This window comes from Neophocaena asiaeorientalis, unplaced genomic scaffold (assembly GCF_003031525.2).
Source record: "Neophocaena asiaeorientalis asiaeorientalis breed wild unplaced genomic scaffold, Neophocaena_asiaeorientalis_V1.1 scaffold943, whole genome shotgun sequence".
Taxonomy (NCBI): Eukaryota; Metazoa; Chordata; class Mammalia; order Artiodactyla; family Phocoenidae; genus Neophocaena; species Neophocaena asiaeorientalis.
In genome coordinates this window covers 1,218,255-1,239,405 of record NW_020173401.1, presented here as the reverse complement: position 1 = coordinate 1,239,405, position 21,151 = coordinate 1,218,255, and the positions used below count along the sequence as shown (strand labels likewise).

At 41.6% G+C, this 21,151-nt stretch overlaps 1 protein-coding gene across 3 annotated transcripts in view; it reads right to left on the bottom strand.

Moving 5' to 3' along the window:
• Positions 1-802: 802 nt before the first annotated feature.
• ARPP21 (cAMP regulated phosphoprotein 21) overlaps positions 803-21,151 on the bottom strand; it is a 110,701-nt gene continuing 90,352 nt past the window's right edge. For all 3 annotated transcript variants that reach the window (XM_024747150.1, XM_024747149.1, XM_024747151.1), the window contains 2 exons: positions 2,731-2,879; positions 803-1,568 (listed from right to left, as the gene is read on the bottom strand). In XM_024747150.1, coding sequence (XP_024602918.1) covers positions 1,311-1,568; positions 2,731-2,879 — 407 coding nt within the window. In that variant the 3' untranslated portion in view covers positions 803-1,310. The remainder of the gene's footprint in view (positions 1,569-2,730; positions 2,880-21,151) is intronic.

Here is a 21,151-nt window from a genome sequence, read left to right as displayed (position 1 = left end):
CCCGAAAACCAAAAAAAAAAAAAAAAAAAAAAATCTCCTGGAAGGGCCAAAGATGGTATACAGAGTTCTGATATTATTTTTCAAAGGTTGTCATAAATCAGTCTTACCTGCAGAATCTATAGGGAGTTAAACATTTTGGGATTAGACAGGAAAAGCCTTCTTCTAATTTTCTTTCTTTTTTTGTGTGTAAATGTTCTGAGTATTTGTAAACAAATTGCAGTATTTTGCCTTGTTTTCAATTATTAGGACAAACAGCACCTTTGAGATACTGACCTACTGTCAGTATTAGTGGTACGTTACATTGCGTGACCCAGTATAAATTAGACTGTGCCTCTTTTAATCTCCCTCTAAGCAAAGATATCTTGTTTTCCAGGTAGGTGATGGAATTTGAATGGAGGTGGATCAGGGTTTGGTATAGAGTTTGGTGTAGAGCTGTTGTTACCAAGGATACTCAGGTTTTCCTAGTTGGTGAAGTATAGCTACATGCATTCAATGGGCCTAAAACTAAAAGCAAGGTACACGTTTCAAAAATGTGAAGTCAGTGAACAGATGAGATGAATGTTGCCTGATTTTCAGGACCCCTGTAGTATTCGTGACAAAAAACTACAGTTGGTTCAGTGTTTGCCTACCAAGGTGATGCCAGTTCATCTACAAACACCTGGAACATCTTTTCTGTGCATTATTCATGAAATAGTGCTCAAAAGGGATAACAGTGACACATAAGCCAACATATATTGGAACAGAGAGTGAAGCAAACTGGTGGTAAAAACATGACCTTCCTCCATAAGGTCAAATAGTTTTATTTTGATTAGACACTACAATACAGTATATATCCATTAAAAAAAGAAAACTCTATAGTGTATATAAATTATTCCTTCCATTCATCAATTCTTTTCCATTACAGCTTTGGTACAATGTGATTTCAGTATATAATTTTTAAATACTTTTAGCATCACAAAGTCAACACAAAGTACAAAACTAATAATCCAAATTAGGGATATTATCATCTACACAGTGGTATTCAGTGGTAGGAGAAAATCTTACCTTGATGAATTCATGTCACTAGCTAAGCTAGAAAGGCATACCTAGCAGACATGACGGAAATATGCACCATTAACCAGCTAATGTGTGGATTAGTCTTTGTTTTTTTTTTTTTGTTTGTTTGTTTTGTTTTGTTTTTTACAGAATACCAGCAGCAGTCATTTGGGTGTTGAGTGAATACTTAAGTCCTCAGTGAGTTTTCGCACCTTGCTCTTCCTCCCTTAAAGGCCATGAGTAGTATCTGAAGACATGTACCATGGCCAGAGTGCTCAGAACTTGACCTGCCACCCAGCATTGCTCATACTGGCACAGTTGGTCCTGCAGCTGGCTGACATCACGGGGACAGTGCTGGAGGGACAGTGAGCGCCCATCAGCCTAAGGTTGTTCTGAGGGGTCGGCGGTGTGACGTTACAGTACACAGGCATTCCAGTGGCTGGGAGGGACCCTTGGCCTGCCTGGTTAGGTAGCATGATTGGCTGTTGGTATGACTGCTGGGGCAGTCCTTGAGAACCCTGGGTCATTGGCACCTGTAGAAAGACACAAGACAGAAGCCTGTATGAAGAGGTTATTTTGGGGTGTCCCATGAGCTACAGTGGTGTCATCAAAAACAGTCATGCTTTTAGGTTGGAATCCCAGGTCTCCCTTTTATCAGCTGTTTCACATTGGGCAAGTCACTTAACCTCTCTGATTCTCTGAGTCCATCTGCATAATGTAACCTCCTTCAAAGTGCCCCTGAAAGGACTGCTGGGGTGTACAGCTCTTGGGACACATCTGGCTAGAAGTACATGCTCAGGAGATGTTAGTTCTGAGCCTCCTTCCTTCCTCTCTCCTGGCCCTCGAGGGACTGCCATCTGGACCTCCCACTCCGGATTTCTCTCTGTTTTGAAAAGCCACGCTCCCATTCCGGTTTTACGCAAAGTGGTCTGGAGCCATCGATAGTAAAAGGGGATTCTGTCCCAGGAACACCAGCTCACTCTCAACCTGCAGCTTTAGAGAACATCTCCTTTCCAGTCGGAGGTAGAAACTGATGCAGTGTGAACAAGGATTGTCAGGGCAGGAGGACCGAGGATAAGTTCTCCAGGGCCATCCGTACCTGATGCAGCTAAATTTAATGATTAAAGTGTTTCACCAACCCTTCACTACCCCCTGCCCCCTGCCAGGGTATTTCAGGATATACATTACAGAAGGGGGCATGACACTTTTTAAATACCCAGTGTGGGTTTAGTCTGGAAAATGCAGCTGTCAGGTCTAATAAATGCCCTTTAAATGAATCTTGAGATGCCATTTTAAAATCCCTTATAAGATAAATTTGTGGTGAAATGAAGTTTCTTTGAGTGTGACCAAAAACAAATGAAAATTTGCTGTGAGGACTTTCTCCCAGTAAGTACAATTTCAACAGAATGCCCGAAGGTCTTCATGAATAGAACTTTAAAGAATTTTCTTCCATGAATACAAAGTCTATATGGAATCACACTTAGCAGGGCATTCAAAAGCCACAGTAGCTACAGAAGTATACATTTCCCATTTTCTGCTTGTCTATTATAATCTTGACTCAAAATCAGCCGTCAGCACTGGCTGGGCCTAGCACCTACCACCCAGCCAACCAGCCGATGTGGGGACATACCCACAGCCTGTACTTAGGCAAGTTCTGCTTTATAAAACACAATTTTCCAAGTTACTGATATGCACCTGATAATTAGACACGGTTGGGTAGGAGAGCATCACGCTTTGCACTGGAGTTCCCTGGTGGCTGCTCATCATGCCCTGACTCTGAGGCGGCTGCTGTACCCCCATGAGGCCTTGGAACCCCTGTTGACCAGACAAGAGCGGCTGGTAACCTGTGAAGAAAGAACACCATTTGAACTGGTTGTACCAAGAAGAACAATGATGATATTGTACGGGATGAGAGCACTTCTTCACCAGGCAACCTGCAGACCTTTCAATCTCTGTTATGAGGAGTTTGTATTTCCTAATAACGCATGTTTTGCTTCTTAGGGCGGACAAGGGTATGACTCCAAAAAATTCACTGATACTTCCATCCTTAAGAGTGGTCCAATCAGCAGGTTGTGACAGTGGTAAATTCTTCATGATGCAAAGACGGGAACCTGTATTGACATCGGTTGACTGCTGTAAATTAAACCTTTCAGATCTATCTTTTGCTTTGGTTTCAATGATATTTGGAGAAGTCACACATTATCAAGTTTTTTCCTAATTAATTTGATTCATTCTCTTACCCTCTCGCTTTTCTGCATCACCTCACTTCACACACAGATCACCAAACAGCCTGTTAACTTAGGATACATTCTGTTTTCCATACCCTAGTGAACAAAATGACTCCCTACTCTACATAATTCAACGTTCATTGACTTAGACAAAAGGTAACAACAGCAGGTGTGTCATGCTTTTATTCTGTGCCACCACTAGCTCCCAAGAAAACGTTCTGGCAAAACACTCCCATGAAGGATCATGTACATATCACAGATAATGCAGAGTACAACATGTAAAGAAGGTATGTGTTTATGACCTTCTGGATGGGTCAGTTGGTAGGTTTTCTTTTCCTTCTTTTTTAAGTGGACCAGGATTTATTCTAATTATCTTAATCCCTCCTACAAGATGTGGTTTAAAATGCATTCTTAAATGAAGGCTGTGAACTGTTCTTACAAATATTGGGAAGAAGGTTGTAATGTAGGTGAAAATGACATGGTGATAGAGAAATAAAACAGATTTACTTCATGCTGTAAAATAAGGTCCTTCCAGAGCTCATAGTATTAACTGTGCCGAGTGCCTGGAAATCAGTGGAACTGCTGTCTTAATACAGTTCCCTGCAAGAAAGTCTTTACAATCCTAGGTTTTCTTAATGCAGACACTGTTTTACAACCAGATTTAAAAAATTGAAACAAAGGGTAAAAGATTCCTAATCAATCCACATTGTTTATAAATAGACCTTGTTTTGAGTGCATGTGAGAGTTTTAACTGAGAAAGGGTAAAATTACATAAAGACTATAATGTAATTTAAAATTTTTTTTAAAGGGAATTCCTTTATTTTTTTTTTATTTTTATTTATTTTTGGCTGTGTTGGGTCTTCGTTTCTGTGCAAGGGCTTTCTCTAGTTGCGGTAAGTGGGGGCCACTCTTCATCGCGGTGCGCGGGCCTCTCACTAGCGCGGCCTCTCTTGTTGCGGAGCACAGGCTCCAGACACGCAGGCTCAGTAGTTGTGGCTCACGGGCCTAGCTGCTCCGCGGCATGTGGGATCTTCCCAGAACCAGGGCTCGAACCTGTGTCCCCTGCATAGGCAGGCAGAGTCTCAACCACTGCGCCACCAGGGAAGCCCTATAATGTAATTTAAACAGACAGTACTTCGCTCTCCTTTGCTCTGAAAAAATGTGTTTTCACTCATCTTAGAAATACTGTGGAAACGTGTCTTGCAGATAGTCACTGAGTTAAACTCTGTTCATCTAAGGAGATGGAAATAAGGTGTGGTCAGTTTGGAACACCTGAGAGAGCAAACTTGGGGATGAGCCGAGTTGGGAGGCCTGGACTTGTGCCTGCATTGATTGGTAAGTGGAGCAGGTGTGTAATCTGGAAAGTCATCCTTTGACCTCCTTTATGTGTCCCATTTTTTTCACGTTCACATTACTCTCCCTACTCCACTGTCATAATGGTTTTCCTTACTAGGTTATTCTACATTCTCGCAAAGACACCACATATTAAGAATGTAAGTAAGGGTCCTGACCACCTTTCCTCCAGTTACATTGTGTTGGGGTAACACAGTCAAAGCCTCCCTTACATATGCTTTGTGGCAGTTTATACAGTATGGAAAAATCATCAGACTTGGGGGACAAGAAATGTGACTTAAGGCCATGTCATGGCCCTTACTACCTCCCAGAATGCCTTATATGCAGGGAGAAATTAAACATTAATTGTAAAAAAACTGTTTTCTATGATTTCCCATTGTCTAGATCTACCACTCTTATTCATATACCCGTTGGCCCTAAAAAAATTCTGTTGCTCTTTTACTATTATTATGACATTACTCCTAGCCACGTCAAATTCACTGTCATATGAATTGTTGTATATGTTAAAAAAATAACTTGGCATGACTATAGAAAATTTATGACCACAGCCTTCCTTACCATTTCCTAGTTCTACAACAAAGAGCAGGCAATGTGAACACACTTCCAAGTCTGTGTAATGGTGCCTTAGTTCTGGCTGAAGATTCAAAGTACAGGTTGAAAATGAGAGAAATGTCTTCTAAAAGTCTGACTTATGTTTGGTCTTCTGGTGAAAGCCCAGTTAGCCTCAGTGGTCCTGTTGCAGAATACACACGGCTATTATGTAAACAAAAAGAGGAGAAGAAAGGAGGGGAGAGGGGAGGGCAGGAGAGGTCCAGTGGCCTTGCATCTAAAGATGATGTATTTGCTTATTGAATCGTTCCATCCTTTCACCGAGTCATCTTCAAAATGACTCTGTTTCACAGAGTCTGTTCAAAAATAAATTGAGGTGGCCTATGAAAGATTCATTTATTACATCAGCTCTATAAACCAAAATTGGGGTGAAAGGAAAAATAAGTCTGATGATAACAGAGCTGTTAAGACATACAGAAAACAGAATGTCTTGGTAGAAAGGGGAAGCAACTGTCAAATAATATTCAAGGAGAGAAAAAGAGTGAGGTTGGGTGGCCTCGTCCCAGTAAAGGTGCACGGCCTGGGAGGGTGTGATTCATCTTTGCTGAGCACACAGATGCAGGGACACTGCGATGTCGCCCTCCCCAAGCCCCCTCTGCCTGATGATTTGTGAACTTTAATACTCAGTCATGCACAGCAATGGGCTACCAGCTGTGCACTGGGATTCCCACAGTAAACACACTTAAGGCAAATAAAGATTTACGTGGGGAGCGAGTCATGCCATACAATTTCCAAATGAAAACTTAAGTGTAAGGAAAGCCCAGTTTATATTCATGAACCCCATTCATTTCTCAATTCGCTCTCCAGGCAAGAAATGTACACCTGGAATGGTTTAATTGGAGGGCTCCATTCCTTTACATGATGCTATAGAAGGTAGGCAGCAGAATGGTCCTTGAGACAGGAGGCTATTTGGAATGTGAATCTGAGCTCCGGTCCAGGAATAGACAAATAGAAATGTGATAGCAGTGACCTAGGCACGAACTAACAGGGTCTACCAGGGACACAGCTCGCCTGAAGGCAGAGGTGGCAACGCTGGCTGGTGGCAACCTGCTTATCTCGTCTATTCGAATGAGAAACGTGTTCCAGTTTGTCAATTCTTAGCTGTGAAATGATCAGTTTTTCACATTTATTGAGGATTAGTCGATAGAATGCATCTGACAAAACAGAAATAGCAGAAGTAACTGCCCTGTAGGCTTGCTATGGTGATCATAAAGACATGGGCTATTGTTATTATTCCTTTTTCAGTTGAGATTAATTCAGTTTTCAAGTCACATGCATCATTTATTTTCTGAAGGTAAAAAGGTTAGGAAAGGACAAATGCCTCCTAGCAAATAAATGAGTGCCCTCTACTAAGACGGAGGAGTTATAACATTTAAAATGTCTGGAGCTTACAAATCTGAAAATTTAATATTGTTTTGACTAAAATACAGCAGTTATTGAATACTGTTTGTAGTCAGGATAATTCATTAATATTCTGTCAAGGAAACATTTCGCTGGATGTAGCATATTTATGAAAAATCAGAATGTTAATTGGGATTACAGTTTAGGAATTATAAATTGCATGATTGTGACTGACATTATTTTAACTCTTATTTGAATACACTGTTACAGAGCCAACATTTTGGAAATGAATGAATGACAAAGCCGTAGTAACCTGTATTTTCAGGGTTTTGATTCCCTGGTTGTTGTTGGTTATAAAGGTTGACGATGAGGAAGGGTGTAGTTAGGAGGGCAAATATCTACAGAGCAAAGTAATTGAGAAGCTAGACAGTTCTCATCACCTCCCCAAACCCACCCAAGCAGTGTAATTTTCCTGTTGGGTTTATTAAGTATTCTTAATATGGTAGAATGCCTTTTCAAATGATTAAAGTTAATAATCTGCTTAATAGAAAATATGACTTATCTTGGATGAACCAACATACACACATTTCTCCAGGTTTCTAAGGAACCAGCTAGCTGATTTCTGAATTCAAATTCTGTTCTTTGTACATGGTATTGAGATGGAATTACAGTAGTTCAGTTGTGGCATGGCTGGTGAAGACTATGAAAAAGAAAAAAAGTGCTCATCCAGGGCTGGCTTGTCCCTTTGCCGAATTCTTATAGTTCATGCACTGCACACACCACTGCCTAATATCTGCCCGGTTCGGTTTCTTGGTTTCCTATCAATTCCTCTAAACTTTCATCTTCTTTAAAGATTTTCCATTTTAAAGGAGCTAACAAGCTATATTTGTTGATCACTTACTCTGATCCAAGCAGTAAATTAAGCACTTTTACTTTGTTGTCACAAGAATCCCGGGAGGCAGTCAGTGTTATTAAACTCCTTTTGCAAAAGAGACAACTGTGACTTAGATGTAGACATTGTCAGGGTCACACAGCTAGGAGGAGGGAACGCTAGAAATTAAGTTGTGGTTTTCTCACTTGGGCATCCCTGCTTTTACTCCCTAAATTGTAGTACTATTTATTATACATTCTTCCAACTTTCATAGCTTAACATAAATCCCCTTAGCATGGCAGGTACTCAATGGCTGTTCATTGCATTAATTGTTTTCTCAATAGTTAATTAAGTAAAGAGGACAAGAGTTATGATCCATAGTCTGTTGAACAAGATCTTGCTGATATCAAAGGAAAAAAATCAAAGGTAAAGCATAATTGCCCGACAAAATCAACTCAGACCATGTAATAACATTTTAAAGGTTTGTTACTCAGATACTGGGACACTAGACAGGCAGTCAGGTTGGAGTAGGGTCAAATGGATTCTAGTCCCTTCATTTACTTAATTAGTTTCTAATCAGTGGAAACTACAGTTTTCAATTACTAAGACCAATTCAAATAACGCTTCTCCTCACAATCTTTGAAGACTCTGTATATTTACTCTGGATTGTTTTCTCAAAATATAAGGTAAAAATAACTTATTTGCACATTCAGTGTAACATCAGTTCTGTTATTTGACTGCACCAGGCAACTTGCTGCCCCTAGGAAAGTCACCTGACCTTTGGAAACAAAAATAGTATCTGTAGTATTTGAAAGATAAAAGTGGGTAAGAGAGAGACGATACACAGAAACTCTGCGAAACAGCCTAGGATGTCAGAGAAATCAAAATCCCCCAGGCCACTTAGAGGCGGCTGTACTTTCGGAGTCTATAGACTGCTCTCATCAGTGTTCTAATTCTATGAATACTATGGATCTGTTCCCCAGTTTTACTTCGTTATGAAGGCGCACTGTCTTTAAGACAGGGGTCCTTTCTGGCCTCATCTACCTACAGCACCTTGGTGCTCAAAGTAGGCTTGAGTAGGGGGAACAGATGTATCCTATGGAATCACGATATCGCTATGGTTTCCTGAAAGAGGAACCACCACCTTATGCTTCAGAAAGTGGATCTGGGGTACCGATAGCCCCTCGCCCACCTCAGGTAGAATGGAAGATGCCCTCGACAGTTCCACTGACGTTGAGGCCTCCCAGAACCAGGGGGTCCTCTGGGACTAAGGAGGCATCTGATTTCACTGGCCTTTACAGACACTGTCCCACTCTTCTTACTCCTAGGTGCTGACTCCCTGGTGTGACAGTGTAGGTGAAGGGGGGTCCACTTTGAAAGGCAAGGTGTGTATCTTTTGAAGCATTTTGCCTCTACGTCAACCTCCCAAATTATGTGACCTGAAATGCCACGTAGGACTTTTAAAACAAGAAAGCCATACAGACTGCATCCGAAGACACTTGTTTTCAAACGTGTCCAAAAATTAAGATATAGGATAAAAATATCTAGCCTCGACATCATAATAAGATACTGTTTTCTTCTTAATATATGAAGTAAAATAGCATAAAAAAGTCAAAAAGAGAAGTATAAAAAATTGCTTTTTTTTGGGCTCTTGAAGCCCATTATGACTTCTTTCATCTTTGTGTGTCTGCCTGCATCTTATTTACTGGCAGACTCTGCATCCATCCCCTTTCTCTTCCTCACCATTTATTATTCAGTGGTTTCATTCCTGAAAAACAAGATGCAGAATGAGCCATGGGGAGGCTGCATGGGAAGAGAGGGAAGCCCAGTCCATCCATATGAACTTGAGGAAAGCTGTCACAGGCCGTAAATGGAACTACACTTCCTGAAGCAGTAGTTTTTCTTCCTACTTGGTCTTTTGCTCATTAGCTTTCCTACCGCACAGAGTGTAATTCTTAAAAGCCTCTTTACTGTCCCCCTTGAACGTCCACGCGTGGGTCAGTTTCTAATGGCCGTACACATCAGATGAACCATCTATTACTGTAGGCTCGGGGCCTCTTCATGTAATTAGACCATCCAGATCCATGTTATCGCAACTACAAAGTTGGTTTTCTTTCTCTCTTTCTTTTTTTTTTTTAATCAGGGCAAACATGAGAGACATTGTTAAGTGACTACAGGAATGGCTCATGCATGGAATTTCAATGAATGCCTCTGAGGGAAGCCGGCATTGAATTCCATTTTAAAAGGACGAGGCTGTCATATTATTGAAGTAATTCTCTGAACTTTCCTGGCCCTGAGTGCTGTGCTGACAGCCAGAGAGCTTCCACAGCCCAGAGGGAGAAAACCTGCATGAGCCTCACAAACGTTTTACTTTATTAATGAGGCCATGTGGCTTAGAAGATAATACGGCGTTCCTGCGTTTCTGCACATCTACCAGTGTTAATTACGGATGTGCTCACACCAGGCTGGGTGACAGCGAACTGTTGCGGAGGCAACTTGGAGGAGTTCTTTCCCCAGACTAAGCTCGGGGCAAAGTCAAGACAAAGATGGGTCTAATCATTCCCCACAGTAGCATTCCCTCTGGTGGATATTTTCACTGATGAATTGCTTTTGATCAGCTGGCTAGAACAGGACAATCGTGAGGTCAAAGGTCATGGGGTCAATACCATTGTGATCATATTACTGTCACTGTCACATAGCTACAGGCTGTAACCTAGCCCTGGCCAACTTTTTTTTTTTTTAAGATTTTTTTTGATGTGAACCATTTTTAAAGTCTTTATTGAATTTGTTACAATATTGCTTCTGGTTTATGTCTTGGTTTTTTGGCAGGGAGGCATGTGGGGTCTTAGCTCCCCAACCAGGGATCGAACCTGTACCCCCTGCATTGGAAGGCGAAGTCCCAACCACTGGACCATCAGGGAAGTCCCTGGCCAAACTATTTTGAAAGTAAGTTCTATGGTCATAGATACAATCTGTAGAAACCCACATCAAAACAGAAAAAAACATAAAAAACCGAAAACCACTTACTTTAGAGTCAATCAGAAGTGCTCTGTTTATATAGGAAAGTGTTATACGTTATTTTTCCCAATAGTCAAAGATAACTATCTTCTTTTCTTCAATTCCAGACTGGCAGGGTTCTTAACTAAACTTTATTCTAGTGGTAGATTTAACAATAACATTGTTCCACTGGTAAAGTCTGCTGGGAGGCAAGAGCAAAAATCTAGGGCAGAGACAGTAAAGACAGGAACTAAGGCAGAGATGGTAGGATGACAGAGAAGGGACACACTGGGGAAATACTTAGGATGTGAACTGCCAGACACTGGCATCTAGGAGTTTTAGTGCCATCACATGTTGGATGAATTTGTACCATAGTCATGAATGTCCGTTGTCCACGTGTCCACAAGAACATGAACTCTCTGATAAACAATAGCCCTGATTTGTAGTGCTTGCTGATTTCCCTGGTGTAACTATTCCCACTGTGGCCAATTTCAAGCTATAAAGGGCTTAACAATCAGCTGGCAAAATTCCTGATGTTTTGAATGTTGCTCGTGTGGGCCAGAACGAGAGAGCTCTGGTACACCACTGACCTGAATTCAATGTCAAGCAATCCAATTTTCAGTTCATTTAAATTTTGTTCCTTTTATCCTTCCTTCTTCAAACCTATTGACTATTTGTTCTTTGACATTTCTTGTAAGAGTGACTGTAAAAGCCATTCATAGGATTTTATGAACGTGGAGAAGACAGGCACAGACACTGGACTGTACATTAGGCTGTACACTGGATGTACACTGGATGTACACTGGACTGTACACTGGACGTACACTGGAATGTACCCTGGATGGTACACAACGTACCCTGGGTGTACACTGGGCTGTACAATGGATGGTACACTGGACATACGCTGGACTGTACACCAGATGTGCACAGATGTGCCCTTGGACTGCACACGAGACATACACTGTACAGGTGATATGCACTGGACTGTACACTATACACTGTACACTGGAATATACCCTGGACTGTACACTACATACTGGAATGTACCCTGGACCGTACACTATACTGTACACTGGACTGTACACTATGTACACTGAGATGTCCACTGGGCTGTACAGTGGATGTACACTGAACTGTGAAGAAACTGAAGCACCAGCATGACGTTTTCTGGTACATTGTGGACACATGTTCTTTGAACATATATATGCAAGATGCCAAGCTCTAACTGATTTCAGGATTTAGTTTCTTCTGATTTTTCCTTGCAGTCCAGTAGACACATCAGTCCGTTCTCAATCTCAAGATGCCAAAAAAGTTTAAAAGTCAACTTGCTTACATTTTGTTACAACCAAAGAGTGAGTGATTCTAAATTATATAATGTATAGCTCAAAAACAAAAACAAAAAACCCACAACTGAACTTGGTATAAATGTATGTATTCTATCCATAACTAATGTTTTCCAAGGAGAAAATATGGGGATAAACATTTGTAAAGTTCTCATCATAGGGTTCAGGGAACATAACTCCTGAGTCCCTTGTTCGCTGTCTCTTTATCAGTTTTCCGACAGATGGCCCCAAAGTAAAGCTGCTGGGCACCAGATGATGTCACAACTCTAAGCAACAATGAAGAGATACTTTCTGTTCATCTACGTAATCAACACACGATTATCCTTGTTAACAGCAATAAGAACAATCTTTAATCTCACCACGCGGGGAACTGTTATTTAAAAGTGTTGCTTTTATCTGGGTTGAGACAACAATTAGAAATCTACAGGCTTGTCCACACAAATACACATGCGCTTATCATCATCTTTTTAGCTGGAATCAGAGTATATGGTCCACACTTAAATCCTATTTCACAATAATTAGAGTAAAAGTAAAATTGAAGGACAAACGGTCTTCCACCCAAGGCCTGCAAGAGTAAAACTCACATTTCATCATGGTTAAATGCTTTATAAGCACCCACATAGAGCGTGAGCATTTTAAGATAGTCACAACCTCTGCTGCCTGCTGACTTCAACGTAATGAGCTGATGCAAATACGCCGGGTCTGAGAGAACCAGCGAAGGCCTCAGGTTCTGTCCGTGGCAGGACACCAGGCTGTGCTGAGAGTGTGCTAAACCAGGGCCATCCTTCCCAGCAAGGAGTGTATGCGGCCTTCGTGGAGCTTTGGATTCTCAAGGTTTTTGCCACTTAGTCCTGCCTCATCATCTTGTCTCCATGTTTGAGTGCCTGCTTCCCCGCCCAGCTGGAACTCTTTTCCCTGGTCAATGGTTCTCGACATTTTCCTGTCTCTGAATAACCTGGTTCAAGTGACCAAGTTAAAACACACATATTGCTGGGCTCCAACCCCCAGAGGTTCTGATTCAGTAGGTTTGGGTGGGGCCTGAGAATGTGCTTTCCTGACGAGTGCCCATGGGATGCTGATGCCACTGGTCTGGGGACCACACTTTGGGAATCACTGCTGGACCCTGGGTCTCAATAAATACTTGAATTCCTTGAATTCCTATCGTTTAACCCGCTTACTTTTCCCTTCCTAGAGTGGGTGATGGAATCTGGCACATCACATCCTGTAGGGGGGGCCATCTCTCCTCTCTGATTTCATTTTCCTTATCTGTAAAATGGGGACCATCCTTTCTCAAGGGGTGTTAGGATGGTCCAAGATGCACCTCTTGTAAGACAAATCCCAGGGACTGAGCACCTGGCAATGACCAAGATATGTGACTGCCCTGCCTCTGCTCTTTTCACTTTCCACCTTGTATGAACTTGAATTAAATTTTATTACTGATTTAGGTCCTGCTTCCCAGGTAGATTATAATCCTCTGGAAGAGGAAGCGTATCTTATACATCTGGGCCTAGCCCCGTATTCTACATTCAGTGTCTCAAGAACATTTTATCAACAATGATGTTGATAAAAAACCATCCTCATTTCATTCACCCTAAACGACTCTTACCATGCCACATTACAGAAAATAAGCCAACAAACAAAAACGTCAAGGAAAAGAATGAAGAAGCAAATGTACTCAGAAGAGCGAGCCCCCAGCCCTGCCCGTGCGTGAGGCAGGGCCAAATGGAAACAATTTATCACCATCACAGTAGAATAAAGACAAAGACGACTGGTTGCCAAATGTTTTCTCTCAGCCCCTTTGCCTCTGGAAAAAAGAAGTTCCTTCCAGCAGCAAATCAAGAGGGCACAGCACAGTTTTCCACTTCCACCTGATGCTAATGGGATAGGCATAGGGAGAGGTCCACAAAAGGAAAGGAGAAGATGCGGGAAGGAGCTGAAATAGGGAGTTGGGAGAGGGAAGGAAAACCCATTGGAGACACTGTTTGGCCTTCTCAAACCTATCTGCTAGCACTTGGTGAGGCATCTAGGAAAACAAACCAGATTTCTGTAGCCTCGTGTCTTTGGGACATAACTGTGAGTTTGCTAACCCATGGTTATGCTCCCTTGTGACTGTGTCTCAATCTTCGTTTGGCCTAAAAAAAAGGCAAGCAAGAAACCTGGACCTCACCTACTTTCCCTCCTACAGCATACGGCTGGAATTCCTTGCTTTTCTAAATCTCTTCTTGGCGCCCCCCCAAGCCTGAAGTCCTTCAACCTGAGTGGGAACAACGGATCGGAGATCTCCTGGCCCAACAAGCTCTGGGTGGTGAAGCTGGGGTTTAGAGGGCTAAGTAGGCACAGGATCACACGCAGAATTTCTCATAAACTGGGGACTAAATCCCATTTTCCTGTTAGTCCCTTTGCTAGCATATATGCTATATAGTGCTTCCTCCAAATAAGACAGACTGGACTGCTAGGCATAGTTTTGTTTCCTAGCCACACATGCGTTGGCTCTGTTGCTGTTATCATGTTATTACTAAGAGTTTGGAGAATATAACTTGTGTATGTGAACTGGAGTTCACCAAGCAAGTTTCTAGGAGCTACCAACAGACTTTTCTAAGATAACCCACAGTAGGGCATTAGGGAAAAAGAAAAGAAAAGTTTGGAGATTCAAGGAACATATCATGAGTTGCAAAACCCAGAATCAAACCATCTCTTGAAACTATCAGCCTGACTGTATCTCGATGTTTAGGTACAGATATTAGCAGTTATTTTACCAACAGGCAACATTCCCAGGAGGTCATATACTGGGTTAATACGGACCACGCTTGCATTAACTCAAACCAGGAGAACAAGCATTTGTTCCCCCTTCTTCAGCCAAGCTAATAGTAACCTTTACGGCCTATGCCTTACTGAGTTAAGCACTTGTGGAGCGGGTGCCGTTATGACGCTCATTTTACACAATGAAAATGAAGCACAAGGAATCCAGTTAGATTGTTTAGGGCCATGCAGCCTAGAAGGACCAGAATTAAGTCAGGCGTATCTACTAATTTCTTCCCACCTCCAGCTCAGGGTCCTGGCAGGCAACAGAATTGCGCTCCAATGATTCATCTGAAGAGGTGTTTGTTAATAAAGAGAGCATTGCCAAATGAGCAGGCAAGTTACGTGACCAACAGGCGAGCGAGGGGCACCCAGAGCCTAACAACAGGAAGGACCGTTCTCTCCCTTCAGCCTGCAGGTCTCAGGGGAGGAGCCAGTGTTACCAGAAGCCAGTAAGAGCCTAGGGGCCACCTGGAGAACAAACTGCACTGCAAGGGAGGGAGGAGCTGAAGAGACTCTGATCTCCCTCTTCCTCTGCCCTCTGACGCCTTCCATTAGCAAAACCCACCTGGAAGCCACAGGACAAAAGGAAGCTAACAGAAGGATGCAGAATGGCTATGTGATGAGAGGAGAAGCAAACGGAATAACCAGCACACCCCTTCCCTTCAAAAAGTACAAGGAGGGCTTCCCTGGTGGCGCAGTGGTTGAGAGTCCGCCTGCCGATGCAGGGGGCGCGGGTTCATGCCCCGGTCCGGGAAGATCCCACATGCCGCGGAGCGCCTGGGCCCGTGAGCCATGGCCGCTGAGCCTGCACGTCCGGAGACTGTGCTCCGCAACGGGAGAGGCCACAACAGTGAGAGGCCCGCGTACCGCAAAAAAAAAAAAAAAAAAAGTACAAGGAATACACTCCTATGTCAAGCGGTATTCCCCAAGCCACTGCGCCAACCTGATCAAGTGAAGATTTTAAGGAGAGGTGGGTGATAATTTTCGCAGAGTACTGTCTCTTGGTTTTATAGATGGGTTTTTTTTCCCCTCAGAAATTATCTTTTTTTTAACACCTGATGATGTGTCAGACTATGCACTTAGCATGACTGCTTCAGCAATTAAGTAAATGTTAACTCTCAAATTTAGATGTCCTTGGCTATTAGGGCAGAATAGCTGACTCTCCGCCCTAATGCTTGCCTTTCCATTCTGAGGAAATGGCATTGTTTGTAGGAAACTGATAATAACGTAGGAAGTACTATTAAGTTATGTTACTGTTTCAGTATCCTGTAGGGTAGAGAAAAAAAGTTAAATTATGATTCAACTCAAGCAGTACTACTCATTTTGTTGAATTTGACATTTTCCTTTGCTGGCCGCAGAACCAGATGGCTGAGATCAAATGGATAACAATGGGCAAAGGATATTTCGGGAGAAAATGAAAAAGAAAAAAGGAGGGTCTAGTTTATTTCCACAATGACCTTAACTGATCTCCGCATTCCCCAAGCATATTTGGCTTAGAAAATGTTCTGCTATATATTAGTCTCAAGTCTAATACATTTAGCCATAATTGTTTCAGATATTTAAAGGAATTATCAGCAAGATGCAATACTGTAAAAGAATACTTCAATGAGACTTCAACTTAGCCTTCTGGTGTTAAATCTAAGTTTCGGCTTCCTAATAGAAAAATCACAGGCTCCGTAATCAGACAGACAAGAGGCTGATTGCTAAGTCTTCCACCCACTGGCTCCGTGACTGGGAAGTTATCTATTATCCTTGAGCTTTGTCTTGCTTGCCTATTAATTTCCAACTTCCCAGGGCTTTTATGAAGATCAAGTAGATATGAGTCACACGTCCTCAGACACGGCATTGACTACATGGTAATTGGCACTTGTCTCCACCAAACGATGCTATGTAAAGTGAAAGTATTTTCACTCCCTGCAGAATTGTACCCTACATGAAGAACAAACTGGGTGTTGATAGTACCAGGAAGGACTCCAAATGCCAAAAAAAGTTCCTGGAATTGCCCCACCTAGCTCACAATGTTCAGGCTTCACTACCCCAAATTTCCTATGAGCCAAGACACAGTCACCTGGACATGACCATGGGCGCTGCAATGAATGTGCTCTTCTGACCTGGGTTTATGAGGAAAGTGTAATCTCTAGTAGCAAAAAGCAGCAGAGGGCTTCCCTGGTGGTACAGTGGTTGGGAGGGTCCCACATGCCGCGGAGCGGCTGGGCCCGTGAGCCCTCGCCGCTCAGCCTGCGCGTCTGGAGCCCGTGCTCCTCAGCGGGAGAGGCCACAGCAGTGAGAGGCCTGCGTACCGCAAAAACGAAACAAAGCAAACAAAACAAAACACAGCAGAAGCAGCTCTGAACGTGAAGGTAGGCAAAGCACTCAGTATAGCAGGGAGTGGAAGAGGCAAGCTAATCATACCTGGGGAGGCTGTGTGCAGGTGGGAATCATTTGCCAAGGCCTGTGCATCCAGACTCCAAGCACTGGCGCAGCACCGATTTCTAGGCTGTAACTTTAAGACAGCCAGGGTGCTGTCTGTCCTTTGTTTAGAGGCTCTGCTCCATGTTTATCACCAAAGACTCAGAGAAATGTGAGGCTTCCTTTTGTTCCCATATAAGAAACAGACCAAGTTTCCCTCTTCTCTTGTGTCCTAATCTAAAGCTGTCTCAGAGCAAAAGAAGACTGGGGGAAATCTGGGTTCAAGCACGTGCCTTTCCATCTTTTTTTTGGTGACTTAATTAATGAATGGAGCCCCCTCTCATCACATCAAAGATAAGATACAAAGCGTCAACCGCTCCTCTGCTTCCCCTGGCCAGCTGCTCTCACTGTGGGCCCATCTCCTAACTCCTTAGACTATTACGATGCTTCCCAGCACCAAGAACCCCTGAGACCATTGCAGAGGGACAGAGAATCTTCCACTTTAGGAATATTTCTAACCTAACCATTCTGTACTATTTTTTATGCAAGATGATTAAGCAAGCAGTTTTTAGGAAAAAGGTATATTTTCAATGAATATATTATTGATTATACTACAGTATTCTTTCAAATGCAATATTTAATAATATTCATGATATATCTGGACCAATTTTACTTCTTCCCATTAACAAATGACACGTGATGTTTCATTTGTTTTCTATTTAACTATGTGAGGGAAAAAAACCATGATTTGTGAATAAATATCTTTCAAAATGTTCAGCTTGGGGACCAATGAATACTAAAATGGGCATTTAAGTTAAAGGCATGTTAAAGCGCCAAAATAGATTTTTTAAATGCTTTTTGACTTGATGTTTTGAAATGTTACACTTTATGCAAACTACAGGCCAATATCACTGATGAACACAGATGCAAAAATCCTCAACAAAATACTAGCAAACAGAATCCAACAGCATATTAAAAGGATCATACACCATGATCAAGTGGGGTTTATTCCAGGATTCTTCAATATATGTAAATCAGTCAACGTGATGCACCATATTAACAAACTGAAGGAGAAAAACCACATGATCACCTCAATAGATGCAGAGAAAGCTTTCGACAAATTTCAACACCCATTTATGATAAAAACCCTGCAGAAAGTAGGCATAGAGGGAACTTTCCTCAACATAATAAAGGCCATATATGACAAACCCAGAGCCAACATCGTCCTCAGTGGTGAAAAACTGAAACCAGTTCCACTAAATAAGTCAGAAAGAGAAAAACAAATACCGTATGCTAACACATATATATGGAATCTAAGAAAGAAATAAAAAGGATCATGAAGAAACTAGGAGTAAGATGGGAATAAAGACAGAGACCTACTAGAGAATGGACTTGAGGATATGGGGAGGGGGAAGGGTAAGCTGGGACAAAGTGAGAGAGTGGCATGGACATATATATACTACCAAACGTAAAATAGATAGCTAGTGGGAAGCAGCCGCATAGCACAGGGAGATCAGCTCGGTGCTTTGTGACCACCTAGAGGGGTGGGATAGGGAGGGTGAGAGGGAGACGCAAGAGGGAAGAGATATGGGAACATATGTATATGTATAGCTGATTCACTTTGTTATAAAGCAGAAACTAACACACCATTGTAAAGCAATTATACTCCAATAAAGATGTTAAAAAAAATCAACTGACTGGTTTTGATAATTTTTGTGTTTTGTTTCTAATTGATGAGATGAGATAAAAGGATTCCTGCTGCTCACTGCAAGCCCTTATCCACAAAAAACACATTGTGGATTATAGACAGCCTTTATTCTTCCCAAACAAAGACCCAAATTAGATATGTCATTATTTCCCTCTCTTAGAATTTGGCATGTATTTATTTATTTCTAATCATCAGTTTTTATTTAATACATATTGTCCAAAGGGGCACAAAATTAAGATTAAAATCTAACTCCCTCACTTCTAAAACTTTTTTTTTTTGTAACCGAGCAAATACTGCATTTACATATAAGGTGACCACATGTGTCTACTAATGCCAGTTACTCTAGTGTAATTATTAATAGCCTTCCTTTTCACTCTCAAATCAGTATGGGTTCAGATAAGAAATTTTGCAGTTACTATATATAGGTATATACATATACTGTACACATTTACACACATATATACATATATATGTGTCTGCATGTGTATGAATATGCGTATATGTATACATAAATATATTTTTTTAGGAATTGAGTGAAGATTTTTATGATATGAATTTAGAGAAATGTCACTCTTTTTGTGCTACGCATATCTTGCATTGCAACATTGGCTGTTCTCTCTCTTCCTGTTCTGTTATGCATATAAGCTAAACAATGTATAGTTTCAAACTGAAACTATTTAAATCAGTTTGGCAGATAACTGGGTTCAGAACAGTGCCAAAAAGAATGAGTGACTGAGTCATGGCAGCTCTCTCATCTGAGCTCTCCTCCCACTCAGAGCGCATCTGCTGAATTCCTTTTGTTGGGGGGAGGGTGGGAGATGGGGGATGCTTATAATAATTTGATGTATTAATCTTCTTCAGATTGACATATTTGCTGTTTTTAACAGCAGAAACTTTCAGAAGCCCTAATGTCGACAGTTTGGGAACTGCTGCTTCATTTCCTCACTAACCTTTGAAAGGGAGGCAACAAAACAATAGGCACCACTGGGAAGTTTATTGATCAAGGGCACTGACATTTAACAGTTACCGAGGATTATGGATCACACTGATAATTTACTGAGAGTCTTGAACCCGTTTTCTAGTCAGTTTTACCTGGGCACATACAAAAAACACTTTACATAAAATTCCACTGGCTTCAGGAACTCCGGAAACCCAGAATTTAAAACTCCTGATCTAGTGGGAGAAATGAGCAATTCTCATTCTTTATCATTCAAATATAACAAACATGATTCAAAGCAGTCAACTTCTCAATACACTCTTCCAGCAAGATCCTAACTATTACAAAGGAGTGGAAGATAGGAGTGGAAGGGGGGGCTTGAGGAATTCACAAGAAATAAATCTGCATTGATGAAGAGCAATTCAATGTCTTAGACAAGTTCAGGCATCTATGACTAATCCAAGAGAGATTACCAACAGACGTAGGACGCTCCACCCTCCTACACTGGTGGTGGGAATGTAAATTGGTGCAGCTACTATGGAAAACAGTATGGAGGTTCCTTAAAAAACTGAAAATAGACTTGCCCTATGATCAGGCAATCCCATTCCTGAGCATATATCTGGACAAAACTATAATTTGAAAAGATACACACACCCCAATGTTCACAGCAGCACTATTTACAATAGCCAAGACATGGAAGCAACCTAAATGTCCATCGACAGATGAATGGGTGAAGAAGATGTGGTATATACATACAATGGAATACTACTCAGCCATAAAAAGAATGAAATAACGCCATTTGCAGCAACATGAACGCACCTATAGATCATCACACTAAGGGAAGTAAGTCAGAAAGAGAAAGACAAATATCATATGATTATCACTTATTTGTGGAATCTAAAATACTACACAAATGCACGTATCTAGGAAACAGAAACAGACTCACAGACATAGAGAACAGACTTGTGGTTGCCAAGGGGGAAAAGGGGAGTGGGGGGAAGAATTGGGAGTTTGGGATTAGCAGATGCAAACTAGTATATATAGAATGGATAAACAAGGTCCTACTGTGTAGTACAGGGAACTCTATATTCAATATCCCGTGATAAACCACAATGGAAAAGAATATGAAAAATATATATATATAAAAAAAACTGAATTACTTTGCTGTACAGCAGAAATTAACACAACATTGTAAATCAACTACAATAAAATAAAAAATAAATAAAATGTTTCTCATTATATTTCCAGCCATGTTTTTAAAAAAATTGCTTGTCCTTAGGGAAATCCTTTCTAATCTGTTATTAAATCGGTTAAGTACATTTTGGGGGGACATTCTCCATCCTACCTCAGCCACATTAAAATAAAAACGCCCTGCAGGGCTGTTAGGCTTTTGTACCTCCCCATCAATAAGACTGTCTACCAGCAAAGGCAGGACACAGACACCATCTTCCAAAAGTGTTCGATTGAAATGGAGTGGGCAGAACCTCTCCCAAAAACATGCGCTTAGCTGACAGTGTG